Source organism: Aphis gossypii, chromosome X (genome assembly GCF_020184175.1).
Source record: "Aphis gossypii isolate Hap1 chromosome X, ASM2018417v2, whole genome shotgun sequence".
Taxonomy (NCBI): Eukaryota; Metazoa; Arthropoda; class Insecta; order Hemiptera; family Aphididae; genus Aphis; species Aphis gossypii.
This window is the reverse complement of record NC_065533.1, coordinates 62,683,072-62,700,458: the sequence shown is the minus strand read 5'-3', so window position 1 is coordinate 62,700,458 and position 17,387 is coordinate 62,683,072. Positions and strand designations below refer to the sequence as shown.

Here is a 17,387-nt window from a genome sequence, read left to right as displayed (position 1 = left end):
TTTGTTATACTTCAAAAATTATAAGTCGTAGATACTTGAAAATTTCACCACTTATTTAGGTCGGAAATTGAAAAATTGAAAATTTGTTTCAAATAAGAATATATGGCAATATTTAAATATAATATATCCTAGACTGACAAATCATCTCCGTTCAAAATCGTTTTTCGTATACAATACCTATCATTGCATTCAAATTTAACCTATCCTAGTCCGAGGTCCACCCCACCTCCTAATGTACAGCAGAGCGGAATTTTTTGTCATTAATATTAATGAAGTGTAAGTAATTAATGTAAGTAGGTAGGTACCCACTTACTGACTTTTTTTTTAATTTTACATATTTAATTGTACAAATAATTATGAAAATAAATATTTTAATTAGTAATTGTTAATTTTAAATTGTTATATTACATTTTAATATCAATTTTTTTAAGCGATATTTTAAAAAAATTTTAATACTTATGATTTTATACAGAAAAATTAAAAAAAATAATAATATGTCCTATTTTAATTCTGAAATACTTTAATACCTACCTATTAATTTAACAATTAATCATACTTAATTTAATATATAATAAGTAAATTTTATAATAATTTGATTTTTATTATAAATGAAATAATGTATTGATTATCAAAAAATAATCCAATAGGTACATAACAAATAATTCATTTAAATTTTAAAAAGTATTTACAAAAAATGAATTTGATATTAAAAATTCAAATATATTATACATAGGTCAACATTATTAAAAATATTTTCCAAATACTTAATTTATAAAGTATTCTGGATAGTGAATACCTGCTATAAAAGTATTTATATGCCTACATTTATTCAAATAAATGACAAGAATAATTTCATTGTGATTGAATAGTATCCAGTAGGTTAATTTTTGTCATTAATATTAATGTAAGTGTAAGTAATTAATGTAAGTATGTACGTATTTATTTTTTTAAATAGTAAAATCTATCCTTGTTTAGCTTAAAAGATTAAATAAACGTATTTTTTTTTAGAGTTAAGATAGTATTCTCTAATGTGCCTACATTTTTTATTTAGAAAAAGTAAAGTCACATAACATATTTTAACATTTCATATTTTTATACAATCTTAATGAGCTAAAAAACTAATTGAATAATCTATTTAATATTTTTAATTATATACATTATTTTGTCTAAGTATGTTAAACAATACCTGACCAGTCTATGTAATAGCATCTATAAGTTTTTTATAAATTCTTTGTTAGTTATTTACAAATCAATAAATTATTGTCTAAAAGTAAAACTTTAATTTGTTTTACTTTAAGCATAATTTATCAAAAATATTAATAACAATTTATATGTTCCTACCTACTCTTTGTTTTGCAATTAAACAATCATAAAACAACTAACATCGTACAATGTTGTTTGGTCACAGTAGGTTAGGTTAAGAAGGTAATAACTAATCAGTTTCATAAAAACAAAATATTGATGTTGGTATAATATTTATGAAAATCATAGATAATCTTTATCCTATCTGACATTTAGTATATTATAAATTATAATTCACTAAACAGTTATTATTATTTATTTGTATGGCAATTAAGTTGTTTATATATGTTTTTCTAAAAAAATATGATTTTTATACTATAATTTATACACCTACAATATCAGTTATTTTTTAAGTATAACTTATTGAATGACGTTTTTTTAATACGATTTGATTTTATTGCATGAGTAGCATAAATAATCGGTAGTATAAAATTTAATAATTTAATGACTAAGTATAAAATTTGATTTTATCTCTTTAAGAGCTAAATTAAATAAATTCTTTCAACTATGAACAATTTGGAATTCATTAAACTATTAAATCTATTTTTAAAAACTGCAAGCAAAATGTTAATTATCAATGGCTCAATGATCAATTATTGATATTAATGTGTTATTTTTTTTATATTTATACATAAAATTATTGAATTAATTTGTACTTTCATTAGTTTTAAATAGTTATAATTTAATATTAACTATAAAAATAAGACTTATAGATAGGTAAATTGGTGATTTTGAATAGGAATAGAAAACATAGTATTAAAATAAGTCAATCAATATTGTTATATTTTAAATAAACACCAATTTTAATGTACAAAATCCCATATTATACATCAAATTTTTAAATCATAACAAAAACAGTGCTTTAGTTTAAAAACTGGTGGTCAATAAAAATGGTTCATAAATATTACAATAATATAAAGGTACATTTTTAAAATTAAAGTTTCCTTAACAATAAGTAGCAGTGGTAAGTAATCCACAAATAAATAAAATAAAAAATAAAGCAGTTATGAAGAATTACTTTCAAAACTTTAGATTATAATTTATTACATATTATATTTATAGATCAAACACCATTAATAAAAAAAAATAATAGAGATTAGATGTTATATTAATTTTTTTAAATTTAAAATAGGTACGATTTACATAGAGAGCCATAAATATAATTTTAGTTATCAAATACTTGGTGAATTGGAAGTACCTGAAAAAAAAATTGTAACTAATAGTGATATTATTACAATTTGTGTTGGGTACATCTACATTTTTAAAAATAAACAAAATTATATCATAAGTAGGTTTATTTTATATCATTATGGATGGGAATAAATGTTTGATTAACCTAATAGCTATAAAGCAAAGTAATTCTTATAACATGAATAGTTTTATTCAATTATATAATATAGATTTTTTAAATGATATACTAAATTTTAATTTTTAATTAATTGTCATTAATCTATACAATATTTTAAATATGAATGAATATAAAACTAAATGAATAAAATCATTTTTAAGATTTTTATTATTATTTTTTAATTCTTTTTAACATTATGTAGTAGAGCAATAACATTCAAATTCCAACATCAGTAGTTTCTTAATTTTTACAAATTAAATACTAGCTAGTAGCTGAGTAATTATTAAAAATCAAGTATATCGTAAAAATGTAATCATATGGATAAAAATGTTTTAAGCTCATAATAGTCTATTACTATTACTAATAGACCTTTGAAAACAATTTATATAAAAGGAAACAATTTAAATTTTAACTATTATAATAGAAATTATGATTTATTATATTTCTTTTTAATATTGATATTTCTTTTATATTTAAGTTAAGTACATCCCTGAAGAAGTTAGCAACAAGTTTAGTATACCAAATGTAGTTAGGTAATCAAGGACATTTTGTACTAGAATTTTAAAAAAATCATTAAGAAATTTTTAAATATACAATAATTACTATACATTAAACAATTACAATATAAATTTTATTTCTGTTATGAATAGTATAAAATGTCTAAGAATTTTGGTTTATGTCAAGAATTTTATAGAGAATTTTTATCAATTTTTATTTTATAATATAATGACCAGATTCATCACAGGCAATAATTTGAAGTATCCAATATTAATTAAAAATATATTATGAATTTTAAATTATGTCATTAGGTTGATTATTAATTTAAAATTATATTTAAAATATTGATAAATGATAATACATTTGTGGAACAAATTCAATCCAGTTAAATTTTCTATTTTTAGTGTATGACTTTTTTTGTTTTTACTTTTTACATAACTAATACATCAATTACATACATATTATACTGAACATCTTATCATATACACAGTACACTCACTATATCCAACTGAATTAAATTAGTATTTAACTTCAGTAATAGAGTAATTATTTTTAGAATAATAAAAAAATCAATTTAAATTAATAGCATTACGAACCATAGATTTAATTTCTTTTAAAAGCAATTACAGATAAGAAAACATTATATTATAATATATTAAGTAAAATGAAATGTGCCGCTTTATCCTTTCACAATGCTAAAGTTTCCATCAACAACACAACTTGATCCTTTTCTTCCTGTAAAATAATTAAAATATATCATAACATTCTAAAAATATTAAGCATTAAGTTGAATTAATTAAAATTGATATAAATATGAATAAAAACAAAAATATACAACCAATACCTAAACAGATCTAGAAATTGAGTAATAAACGGTAAATGTATAAATATATTAAGTAATAATAAATCAATGCATTTATGATGATAAAAACTATACTAGAGTTTAGTTTTTAATAAACTTTTAACTCAAATAAAGTATCAGTCAAGGCTCAAGTATTTTTTATTTTAAATCATAATTTATTTAAAATAAATTATTGTATCATAAGTTAAATTTTAAATATTTATTTTTTACAGTTTTAAAAATTTATTATTCTGCCAATTTTACTTATTATTAAAAAAATAATAATAATTAAATATAAAATGATGTAAAAATATTAACAATCTAACAATATTTTTAAATAATACCTATAATTTTTATTTGTTTTAAAAAAATAATTTATTTTAATCAGCACCTACTGAAAAACATATATTTAAATGGTTAAACAATTTGTTTCTAAGACAGTATCTACCTATTTTATTTAAGAACTTTGTATGATTAAGAAGAAACATAATAAATAACAATGGATATAATATTCTATCTGTTTCAGAAAAAAAGTACATAATTAATGTAAAAAAAAAAAAAAAACATTAATAATATTTTTAGGATTTACCTATGATCCTATTCTTAGTTTTCGTACTTCCTATCTAATTAATAACACAGTTGAGTAATATAATTTTCTATAAAACCATGGAACCACTGCAATACCCAAAAAATATAAGATTTCTACTGTTTTGTTTTAAATATTCATTGATGATATTTCTACAATGTAAACGCTATTATTAAATCATACAATGAGTGTTTTTGAAGTTTAGAATTATAATTATACTAAGATAACTTTTGTAAAAGTGTTAAGATAATGACACAGAATTTAATTTAAACAAATGCTTTGTAATCACTTTTTCATTTAAAACAGAGAATTCTATTTTTTAACTTAAGACGAGTAGAATTATTAATAAATACATCATACTTAACATCGTCAATTACTTATCAGACATTTTCTTTAATGCACATTCAAAATTTAATGAACATAAAAACAAAAAAATTAAAAAAAAGCATCATAAAAACTACTAGGTTTTTAAGGCACTGTTGCTAAGAATAAAATTATCCATATGCATTAAAAAATATATAAATTTATCTTTATTTTGGTCTCAATTACAATAATACTATATTATTATATTATCTAGTTTTCCAGTTCTAACAATTACTCAAAAATGAATCTATCCAAAAATTTTTATGATTCCTTTATTTTAAATATAGAGTAGAAAGATAATGTCATGATAGTTATAATGAAATTTTAAGTATTGTTAATACAACTATCATAAAACTTTTTTCTTTTGCAAAAACCTGTATAAAATATCTAATTTTAAACTTTTATTAAAATTATTAATTATTTAATTGATTACACTTAATTAAAGAACTTTATTATAAACTAGATGTTAAAAATACTAGTCAATAGTTTATTTTTCTTACAAAACATACATTGTACTTATTTAATTAACCAAATTATTTACCAAAATACGTTAATATCATTAGATAATTCTGCTAATTTAGATATTTTTTTATTAATGTTTTTATTTTTATTACTTTCCCTTTATTATACTTATACATATTAATTTTATATTTGAATGAATGTATTTTTAAGACTTTATACATTCATATTGTACCTACAACTAGAATGTTTAAATAGAACTTTTCTAAATAGTGTTTCTAAGATTTTATTTCAATTACTAGTTTAAATTTGTGCACAAAATACATACTTAATACACTATTGAAAAATAAAGATAAAAAACTATATATAGGCCGTTAAGTTTTTCCCTTTTGAACAGTTTAACCTAATATTGATTTTCGTATATTACAATTTAAAAATTCAAGTATTGCTTTTTGTTTTTTAGTCAAAAACCCATTAACAAAATATCTTGCCTGATATCTAGATTCATCTGGATCTGAATATGTAATATCTTTTAATGATGTCAATGATTGCTTAAAATCCTCTAACGAAGAGCATATTTCTTTGACTCTGACTGGTGACATACGGAGAAGTTGATTCAATGTTGATAAAAACAATTCATGATGAAATATACCATATTTTTTTCCCATGACCATGATTATTGAACTAATCAATTCAACAATGCCATTATCAATATACATTTCTGTAAATATTAATAATGTTAAACGTTACAATAAAGCAGTATAATAACAATTATAACTTACCTGCTACATCATTACCCATTTGACAAGTTGAGCAAATGATGAATACCGCTTTAATCTGCAATTTAGAATTGGATGCTTTCAATACATTGATAATCAAATCTTTACCTCCAAGTTCAATGAATTTCCAAAACACAGTTACGCTATTACGAACAAGACCTAAGTAATGTAAATATTAAGCAACTAATTTTATTTATATAAATACAATGAATAAATTGATTACAAAAAATTTGTGACTCACTGGAAATCGCAGTTAGTGCCTTGACGCGCACTTCATCGTCCGGATCATTTTCCACCAAAGATATCAATGCTCTAAGATAATTTATATTTTCCATCAATTTTTCCTGGCAGTATGGATTATTTTGAACCAATGTAGTAATCAATTCGCACGTTTTTATGCGCACGGTTGGATGTTCGGAACGCAAGCACGGTAAAAAGATATGGAAACCACCAAGCTTTTCAAAATCTAATCAAAACACAACTAGATTTATATGTTTAATACGTACTTTATAAAAATAAAATATAACATTAATACCATTAGCATAATCAATATTGTCAACATATTCAGCAATAATATCAAACGCCATGTCATAGTCACTCAATTGTTTGTTATTGTCATGCAAAATGTTGATGGCATTGTTCATTTCCTCTTGTACATTAACTGACATGGTCGAAAAGACATTTGACAGAAATTTCTTTCTCTGTAAACATAAAAAAAAAAAGTGAACTTCTAACAGCAACAAAATAAACTATACTAAAAATCATACCTAACATAATGAAACAATTTTAATCAGTTGGAAACAATTTGATCTATTTGAACAAAATAACAAATACCTATTACATCATCATTTAACCGTATTAAAACCAGAAAAAAAAAGAAAAACTGTTTAATATCTGAGTATAATTGCATAAATAAAAAAACTAAAATACAGAAAAAAATGAATCGCATTGAATTTTTTATAATAAATGTCCACTCGTCAACATCTTATACCTATCAACAATTAAAAAAAATATTCACAATTGCAGCGATAGGATTCAATTAGTGTAATACATTTATATCTGGGACCCTACCGCTCCAACTATAACTCATACAGTTAAATTTGGTATTTGGCAAAAATACAATTGAAAAATTATCATAATCTTGTACTAAAATGAATGGTAGGATTATGACATTAATAGATTTAATTCGGTTATTGAAACACTATATTTTTTTAAAACCTTTATGGTTACCTATCGAGCGCACAGAAGGACGGATTTATAGTATGAGTGCCACATTATAGAATTGGAAACGCTAACAACGGAAAGGGAAACGCAGGATACACACCAGCCTAAAATAGTAAGCACAAAGCACAGACTAGAGTCCATAGTCGCCATGGTCGCCGTAAGTCGGATGACATGGGATGGTGGATGCACATTAATGTCATCGCGAGAGACACTACGGCGAGCGGAAAATAGAAGTAGATCTACTCACTTCCTCGTCAAAACTGTTCGGGTCGACCGAATGACGGTCGGACGTCGGTATAACGCCACTCGACAAGTTGTGAGTCCAACGTAACATATCCTTGACGGTTTTCACTTGCCGAATGGGACGAATATATTCATCATCTTCCTGGGGGGTCGGTCTTATTTCAATGAAATCGGTGCGCTGGTTGTTGCGGCTATGGTTGTTGCGGCGACGGCGGTGGTTGATAGGGTTATCGATTACCGGCATACTCGTGTTGTCGTTCAGGCCATCCGTCATGGTGCGGCGTCTTTGGTTATCGATTGACGGCAGATCGATCAGTTCGTCTAAGCAATTCGGTATGATGAAGTGGCGACGGTGGTTTTCGAGCAGGTCATTGTCCAAACTGTCGGTTATAATGCGGGGATGGTGGTTCTCGATTACGTCGTCGGATGCGATGCCTCGGTGAAACGATGGCGGCATGATGACGATGGGTCCAGAGTCATCGTCGCTGGACGACGACAAACCACCGATGAGATCCTCCATGTGGCTGCGAAAAATATTTGAAGCTTAACAGTAACGACGACGTGTGTGAGCGCTCAGTGGACGACGATTGACGAGTGGTGGTCCGCGTCGGACGTGCCGCTACAGCTGCCGGTCGGTGTGTGTGCAAAGCGCGCGCCTGTGGGCTGTGCGACGTAGATGAATCGCGATTCGCCGACGCGGCTGAATATCGGACACGAAAAATCGATACTACCGAACGAGAGCCAAAGGCGGCGAATGAAGCTGTGCGCGCGGTTGCAGTAGAGAGGGAAAGAGTGGCGAGGACACACACGCGGTCGGCGGAAAACACGAAATTCGAACGCGCTGTACGGCGTACTCGGATCGACTCGTACACTGCGTACAACGCTATCGGCGGTCGTCTAAAAAATAATAGTTCGTGTTATCGTGCGCTACCTCCGCCGCCGCGGTAATCAACAGGCCAGGTCGCGCGCGCTGTTTCTCCCGTCGTCGACAATGTACTACTACGACTTATGTTGCCCAGTAATAATAATCGTAATTTCCGCGTAGATGTTTATAATATGATATTAATAACGTAATATTATCGATTTCGCGATAAATCAATCGATGATCATAATATTTTATTTTAATTATTATTTAAACGTTAAATAAAATGTTAAATTAGCAATGTTGTTGTCGTAATGTCGTTAACCGCTACGGCGGCTGCCCGTTTTCGCTTTCTTCGCGGCTGCGTACAATATAAATACCTATTAAATAATATTACCGATATTGATCGATGCGTTTTCGTTATTATGTCTTAGCCCAGTAAATGGTATTTTTACTTGTCACGGTATCGCTGTATAGCAATACATTGGCTACCTATAGCTAATATAAAAATTACACTGCAATTCTCTGAAAAAATAACATGTAAATTCCACCGATTACCGATATAATGAAAGAAATCAAATCCAAATTCTCATTCACAATTATTATTCTAAAATATCTATATTTTATATTATTTAACGGTAGTGAAGGATTGTTTATAAACGAGTACAGATGGCGGGTGAATTGAAATGAATGGGAACGATTTCACCTACCTACTTGTACAATCATACTTATTTGGTGTAATAGGTCCAAATCTAAACTGTTCCATAATTGTTCAATACAAGTGAATAGTGATACAACGATTACACCAAAATGGCAAAATATCGAATTGGGTTTTACTCAGTATTCTGTGTTGGTGATTTACAAATTCTGATTTTTCGTTCCAAAAGTCATTCCTTTTGTTATTATTTAAAATCTTAACCTGCATAAATCCATAATGCACAATAGAACATGACGTTACATTACAATGCTGTGTTGAATTTTCTATATCTTTGGGGGAGGGGAGAGTGGCGTTTTTTCATCACTAATAGGTATGAAAAATGTTTTTATAATTTCAAAATCCATTATTTTTGTGTTTTTCAAAATTTGAATAACTTGTTTTGCAGTTCTGATATCGATAAAATAAAAACGATGTTGCATAGACGCATAGTCCAAAATCTCCTCTTTCTAGTGTGAACATTTGATAGCTTCACTTAAGCTACAGCCCACGAGTGATCCTGCCAGCGTGAAACAGTTATTATGTTGTACGTTTTAAGACAGAGACAACGCCCACGGGAGAAGCGTCCTCTTCATAAGAAAACAATCATCTTTTGTTGACGCTTAAATTTATAAATAAAAATAAATTTATCATATTAATATTGAAAAACAGTAGTTATCCGTTTAATAAGACACTAAACTCATAATTTTATTTATAATGGTACTTATACCTATTATAATAGGTAATAGGTATATAATTCTTATTTTAGATTCTGAACGAAGTGATGAATATATTGATTTTACAATGAAGTGTGTTTTTTTTTTTTTGTTTTTTTTTGTGTCTGTGTACAGCATAACTAGTCGAAATAATGCTCCAATTTCAAACTATAGGGGTGGTTTCCGATGTAAAAGTGAATATCCTTGGTGCATTATAGAGGTAAAAAGTTAAAATTTTCCAACAGTTTTCAAAAAAATCTAGAAAAACAAAAAAAAAATGACGGAAAAACGGCAATTTTTACGCAAAACCAGTTTTCGACCAACTCGATTTTTTTTTATGGTTGTAATTCAAAAACTAATCACTGAAAAAACTTGAAATTGACACCAAATTTTAATGTCAGTGGTATCTGTATATAATTAAATTTTCAAAAATGTTGACTTTTTTCGAGTTATTTATAGACCACTGAAATTTTCGATTTTTTTGAGAAATTTTTTTTAAAGTGTCGATAAAAAATTGTTGGATGACCAAAAAGTTTTGAAAATTTAATACAAGGTTCCTTATGAGTTGTTTTTATTGTAGCTAAAAAAAATAAACAATCGTAAGTCACAATTTTATAAGCGTTTATAGTTCAAATTTTTAAGAAATCTGTCAAAAACGTGAAAATTTGCAAGTAATTTTGAAGTTGAAAAATCATTAAATTTTTTGTGTTCATATCTAAGGATTAAAATTATAACACTAAGTTTTCCTTCAAGTAGCTATAGAGAAAACTCATAACATCATTATAGAAAAAATTTTATGTGCGTTTGAATTTTAAATTTTTACGAAATAGCATAACGACAACGATTTATCCCAAACGATTTTAAATATTTGTTATTATTCAAAAAGTATAAGTCGTAGATACTTGAACATTTTACCAGTTATTTAAATTGGTATTTTCTTTACATTATTTAATTTTCAAAATATTTTGAGCTATTAATAGACAACTGAAATTTTCAATTTTTCTGAAAAATTTTTTTTGAAGTGTCGATAAAATTTTTTTGGCCATATAAAAATACTTGAAAATTTAATACAAAGTTTCTCATAAGTTACTCTTATAGTGATTTAAATATTATAAGAATACATAGGCACAATTTTTTTTTATTAGCATTTGAAGTTCAAATATTGACAAAAATTCGTCAAAATCATGAATATTTGCAAATTATTTTGTAGGTATAATTCATAAAAAATGTTGCATAAGTAGCTAAGAGTTGAAAATTTAATACAAGATTTTTCATAAGTTTAGCTTATAATAGTTATAAAAGAACTTAAGTTTTGGTGTATTCAGGACATTAAAACATAAACCACCTTTTTCACCAACCACTGGAAATTATATCCTAGGCTGACAAATCGTCTTCGTTCAGAATCATTTTTCCTATTCAATAATAACTATCATTGGATTCAAATTTAACACTCTTATAATATATAATAGTACACGGCACCTAATTTACAGCAGAGCGGTACCAACTTACCCGCTTTCTTACTATGATTATCATAATATCTAGTTTGGCGGTATCAAAAATATTTTTTTCGTAAAGGTATCTTCAATTATTATACTATACCTATACTTAAGTATATTATTATCAAATGTTCTCACTCATTAAACTACTCCATGTAGCATTATTAAGTAATCACTAAAGACTAGACTCATGTGCAATTACATCTTTTAATGTCGTGTTCTAAATCCTATAAAAACGAGCTATAAATACAAATCAAGAGATAGGTAGATAATTTAAAGAAAATTTTATTGTTCACAAAATTGTACATTTTAGGTTTTTTTATAAAAACGTACTAATTAGTACTATTGTACAAATATTCTTGGTTCATTATCTATATTATAACTAGGGTTCGGAAGTTGATGCATTTTGCATTTATTTTTGGAACTTTTTAAAATTTAGACGATGCTCTCCTGGCCACAAATCTGTTTCATTAGCGCATGTGAATCTGAATAACTAATTTTTATTTTACATTTTATTGCATTTTTTGGTGTTTATCACTTTTTAAGTTATTTTAAGAAATTTTTAGGTAATTTTCCCACATTTTTAGTCATTTTTACTGATATCATACTAGTTCACTTCTTAACGTTTCTTGTCGACCAATATGACAATAACTTAAAACTTGGAAATTACGACAAACAAATATTTATACATTTTTTGTTTTATTATTTTAAGGACATTTTTGTCATTTTTGTGTCATATTTTAAGTAATTCGAAGCTTTGATAAATTTTTATAGAATTTTATAGTAAAATAGAGTAAAATATTTAAATATATATATTTGTATTAATTTAAAACTAATATTTGTAATTTTTTTAGGACATTTTTGCATTTTTTTTTTTTTAGGTAATTTTTTATTGTTTTTTAGGTCATCAACTTCCACGCACTATTTATAATATCTATCTATTTTATCATTGCTATATTATGTTGTCATATGAAGTACCCATGATATACAGAAGATATCTTCTCTACATCGTGGAAGTACCTATTGGCTATTGCACTATTATATCTAAAATATAATTATATATAATACTTCCATATAATATGACGTAATTAAGAAAACGACGATACTACTACGACTGTCGATTGTTTCTCAGGGCAGAATGGCCCACCGGACAACCGTGACATTTCCCAGTGGCTTGGATTGCTTATTATACAAAATGTGGCCCATCATTCTGTATATTTCTATTATTCGATAATTTTGTAATGCGTTTAATTTTTGGTTATAAATGTATGTTTGAGACTAAATTAGAAGGATAATAAAAAAAAAGTGGGCAAGTGGGTACCGTTTTGCTGTACATTAGGGGGCGGGGTTGACCTCGGACTAGGGTAGGTTAAATTTGAATGCAATGATAGGTATCATTGTATACGAAAAACGATTCTGAACGAAGATGATTTGTCAGCCTAGGATATAATTTCCAGTGGTTGGTGAAAAAGGTGGTTTATGTTTTAATGGTCTGAATACACCAACATTTAAGTTCTTTTATAATTATTGTAAGCAAAACTTATGAAAAATCTTGTATTAAATTTTCAACTCTTAGCTATCTATACAACATTTTTATGAATTTTGAACTACAAAATAATTTGCAAATATTCATGATTTTGACGAGTTTTTGTCAAAATTTGAACTTCAAATACTAATAAAAAAAAATTGTGCTTATGTATTCTTATAATTTTTTAACCACTATAAGAATAACATATGAGGAACTTTGTATAAAATTTTCAAGTATTTTGATAGGGCCAAAAAAATTTTATCGACACTTCAAAAAAAAATTTTCAGAAAAATTTAAAATTTCAGTTGTCTATAAATAGCTCAAAAAAACTCAAAATATTTTGAAGATTAAATCATGTAAAGAAAATGCCAATCTAAACAACTGGTAAAATTTTCAAGTATCTACGACTTATACTTTTTGAATATTAACAAATATTTAAAATCGTTTGGGAGAAATCGTTGTCGTTACGCTATTTCGTAAAAATTTAAAATTTTATAATTCAATTTACCGTATTACTAATAGAAAATATTTATTTTGATGGTAATAATAATTTTTAAAAATGTATCATAAAATGCTGACAGAATGTTGTCGCTCAAAATAATTTAACACATTTAATGACTTATCGTTGACTTTAAATTTAACAGCTACATTATAGCTATACAGTGATTTACTCAACTACCATATATCATATTATTCCTTATAAGTACATAATTCACAACAGAGTGATCACCTGGCTTTTATTTATTTATTTAATTGCAACCACCTTAATGTATATTGTAAACTAAATTGTAATTTAATATTCGTCAGTTAAACCCTTGTAAATTATAAAAAAATAAATTAGTTTACCTATAAGAGTGATTTAAGTGGTTATGGATGGGTGATTACGTTTTTCTAAACATTGTCCGTCATTAAATTTATTTTACTCTAATCTTTAACTTTAATTGTATTCAATATTTGATAAAAATAAAGTTCTATAGCCAATTTTATATGTTTGAAAATAACAATAGAAGAATTGTTATAAAATAAATAAATTTTAGTTTGGAGTATAAAAATATAAAAATAATCTATTATTTTTTACATAACTAAAATATCTTCGATTCACTTTATAAAAATTTGAGAAATTATTTGTATATATTTATTAAATTCAAGTACCTAAATTACTTCATGATTCAAAATAATATTATACATACCAAAATCATGCATTTAAGAAGATAAAATCAAATAATTGAACAGCAGTTTTATTTTAAATGATCAGATTTCTGTTACTTAGATTTTTGTTTTATTAAACTTACAATTTTTATATCATAAGATAATTATTTAAATAATTTTAAGAGCATTTATTATTTTAGGTGGAATATTTCCAAATTGTCGTTACATAAAACCGCAGCAAAAGATGTTTCTTTTTAAAAACATAATTATTTATAGTATTCAGTTATATTCTACTCAGATTATATTATTGAATCATAAGTACAGATGAGTACTAATATCAATTATGAATTCGCAAAATTAATAATTTTGTAATGCCTTCAGTAGAATGAATGAATGGTTACTAAATTAAAATACTAAATTTTCTAAATTCCATATTTTTATAGATAAGAAGACGAATCCCTCAAACTACCAAAAAACCCTGCAAAAACGTGATTCCATGTAAAAAATAAAATAAAAACATATTTAATGTAACAATTTAAAAATTTAGAATGTTAAGTAAGTATCCAATAATTAAAATTACGTGTTAAATATGCACACACGATAGCTAACAAAACATTCTATCGTTCTTACGTCCAATTCAAATTGAAATATTGTGTTATATATTTGATTAAACATGTGTACCAAAAAAAATTTAATATTTTTTCAAAATCAAACAAATAGATGTTAAGGAAAAAGTATGACTATTATTATTATTATTAAACTGTCACTAGGGTATAATAATTTGTATGTTCTGAGCGCTTTTGAGTAGGGAGATAGTAAAAATTTAAGTTCGTTATAGTATCATATTTAGTATTATTTATTTTTCAAAGTAACATAAAATCACAATAATAATTCCTAAATTACGTTCTCAGGCAAAATTTTTTTTTAATAATTATTTCAAGTTAAAAAAGACAACAATTTGATTAAATGAAAAATATATATAAATATCTGTTGTTTCATTTAATACCTATTTAATAATATATAATTCTAAATCTTTTATATTAAATTTTCTTAATTCTCTAGTAAAATGTATATATTCTACAATACTATACTGAGTTAATATAATAAGTAGTTATATCAGTAAGAAATTCTAATATCTCAATTTCTAATTATACATCTACTGATGAAGTTATTGATGAATCATTCTGTTATGAAGTACATTTTAAACTTTTGGGTAAAATTGTTGTGGTTCATAAAGAAGTTTTAAAGATTTTAAGTTTACTTTTTACTAATTTATTAAAAAAGTCATTATACCAATAGATCCTGATGAATATAAAAAAGCTTTAAATAAAACGAAAAATTTCAATCAATAGTTTTTAACTACACTATAATTCCTTCATAAAAAAAAAAAAAACAAAAAAGACATAATTATTCTAAGTAGGTACCTATAATAAAAATATTCAGAAATTAAGATGCGCTGTGTAATTAATTTTACAATTATTTTCCATTACTTTTTTCAAACTTCCAGTGACTCTAATTTGACTTTTAAAATAAGAAGGCAACTAGTAACTACCTACTTATAATGGGAAATTATTAATTGCTTACTTATCAAATCATTTTTATAATTTGATATGATCAAATATTCTGAGGGGAAACTGTCGGGCTAAATCACCAATAATATTTCATGGTAATTTTTTTTGAGTTAAATAATAAAGTTATTTATTTTACATTTACAATATAATATCAGTATTCAAACTACATAACTCAAAATTTAATAACGTGATTCTATCGTACCAATAAATAGACTATAGATATAATATTGACATTATATCACAATTTACAAGACAAGATAGATTATTGAACAGATTAATCTATCAAAAACTATATAGATATCAGCAAAAAAAAAAAAAATAATAATAACAATAGGTATCTGTGCTGAAAGTTATTAAAACCATAACTTACATTATAAACTGTAGTTGTGAAGTTGGTTACTATAATCGTCCTTTTTATCAAATATACTATCCAGTAAAAGACATTGAACGGCATGATGTTTGAATTGATTTTACAATGGTGTGTGGTACTTTCATTTTTTTTTTATCGTTAAGATTGATTTGTTGTAATTAAAAAATTGTATGTACCTATATTAATGAATCGTATACATGCAATAAGGTTTTCAAATACAACATTTTCGGACGAAAATCCAATCTAATATAGTACTAATAGTAAAAATGTATTTTGATAGCAATGAAAATTTAAAAAAATGTATTATAAAATGAATATAGTAATATTGGCTGTCAGCATGTCGTTACTCAGCATCATTAAACAATGAAAATATTTTACGAATTATCGTTAACTTAAAATCTAACACCTATATTACAGTTAAACAGTGACTTACTTGTTACTAAACTACCATATATCATATTCTCAATATAAATTCATAACAGAGTGATTAACTACTTTTTGCTATACGAAATAAATTAATAAAAAATTAACTTTTCAACTATCTATTCAATTGCAGCTACCTTAGTTTTATTTGTAACTTCAATTGTACTCCAATATTCGTGAGTTTAGCTCATGCAGTTAATAAATAAATAAATTAGTATACCTATTATAGTAGAACTTATTCGTCATGTCATATAACAAATGCAGATTTGCAGTAAGTTGATTCATACTCGTAATTTTATTCATCATATTAATAAAAAAGACTAAGCATTGCGTCGTTATAACTTAGATTATAAATAAAATCTATTATTTAGATATTCTGTAGATACAAACACTATAATCGTATACATCAGTATAATGTCCGATAATACGCAGTTCTCGAAAAACATTGAGCAAAATTTGCATAACCGTATACTCTTACTAGGAAAATTAAATAAAAGTATTTTAATTTTTAATATTATTTAGGTAGAACTGAAACAAGTAGTGAGGGAATAAAATTACAATAAAAATTAATATTATAATAAGTGAGAAGGTATACCATCCTCATGTGGCCCCCATTTCAACCGCTGCATATTAACATTTTAATTAAGTAAGTACACGTTTTTTAAGTGTTAACTACACAAAAATCCAGTTTTTAGTATTCACTACTATAATTTATAGAACTCAATACTCAATACTAACTATCAGTTAATCTATTTTTATTATTTAGGTACCTATTACTTTATAGTTATTTTGAATAAGTGATAACCTACTAGGCAGATGTGTGTTGATGCATGTATTCTTGATATAATATGCAAACAAATTAAATAGATCGCATTCACATACTATAATATAATTGTATTAGCAATTAGCTATAAAACACATTAAAAAGTTGATCA

General features: G+C 25.5%; 1 protein-coding gene across 1 annotated transcript; it reads right to left on the bottom strand.

Annotated features, from left to right (window-relative positions):
- Positions 1-3,727: 3,727 nt before the first annotated feature.
- On the bottom strand, positions 3,728-8,555 carry LOC114124760 (uncharacterized). The gene is made up of 6 exons (XM_027988127.2): positions 7,648-8,555; positions 6,712-6,877; positions 6,418-6,642; positions 6,180-6,335; positions 5,889-6,118; positions 3,728-3,883 (listed from the first exon to the last, which is right to left on the bottom strand). The coding sequence occupies exons 1-6, from the start codon at positions 8,161-8,163 to the stop codon at positions 3,836-3,838; spliced, it is 1,341 nt and encodes a 446-aa protein (XP_027843928.1). The 5' UTR covers positions 8,164-8,555; the 3' UTR covers positions 3,728-3,835.
- Between the last annotated feature and the right edge of the window lie 8,832 nt (positions 8,556-17,387).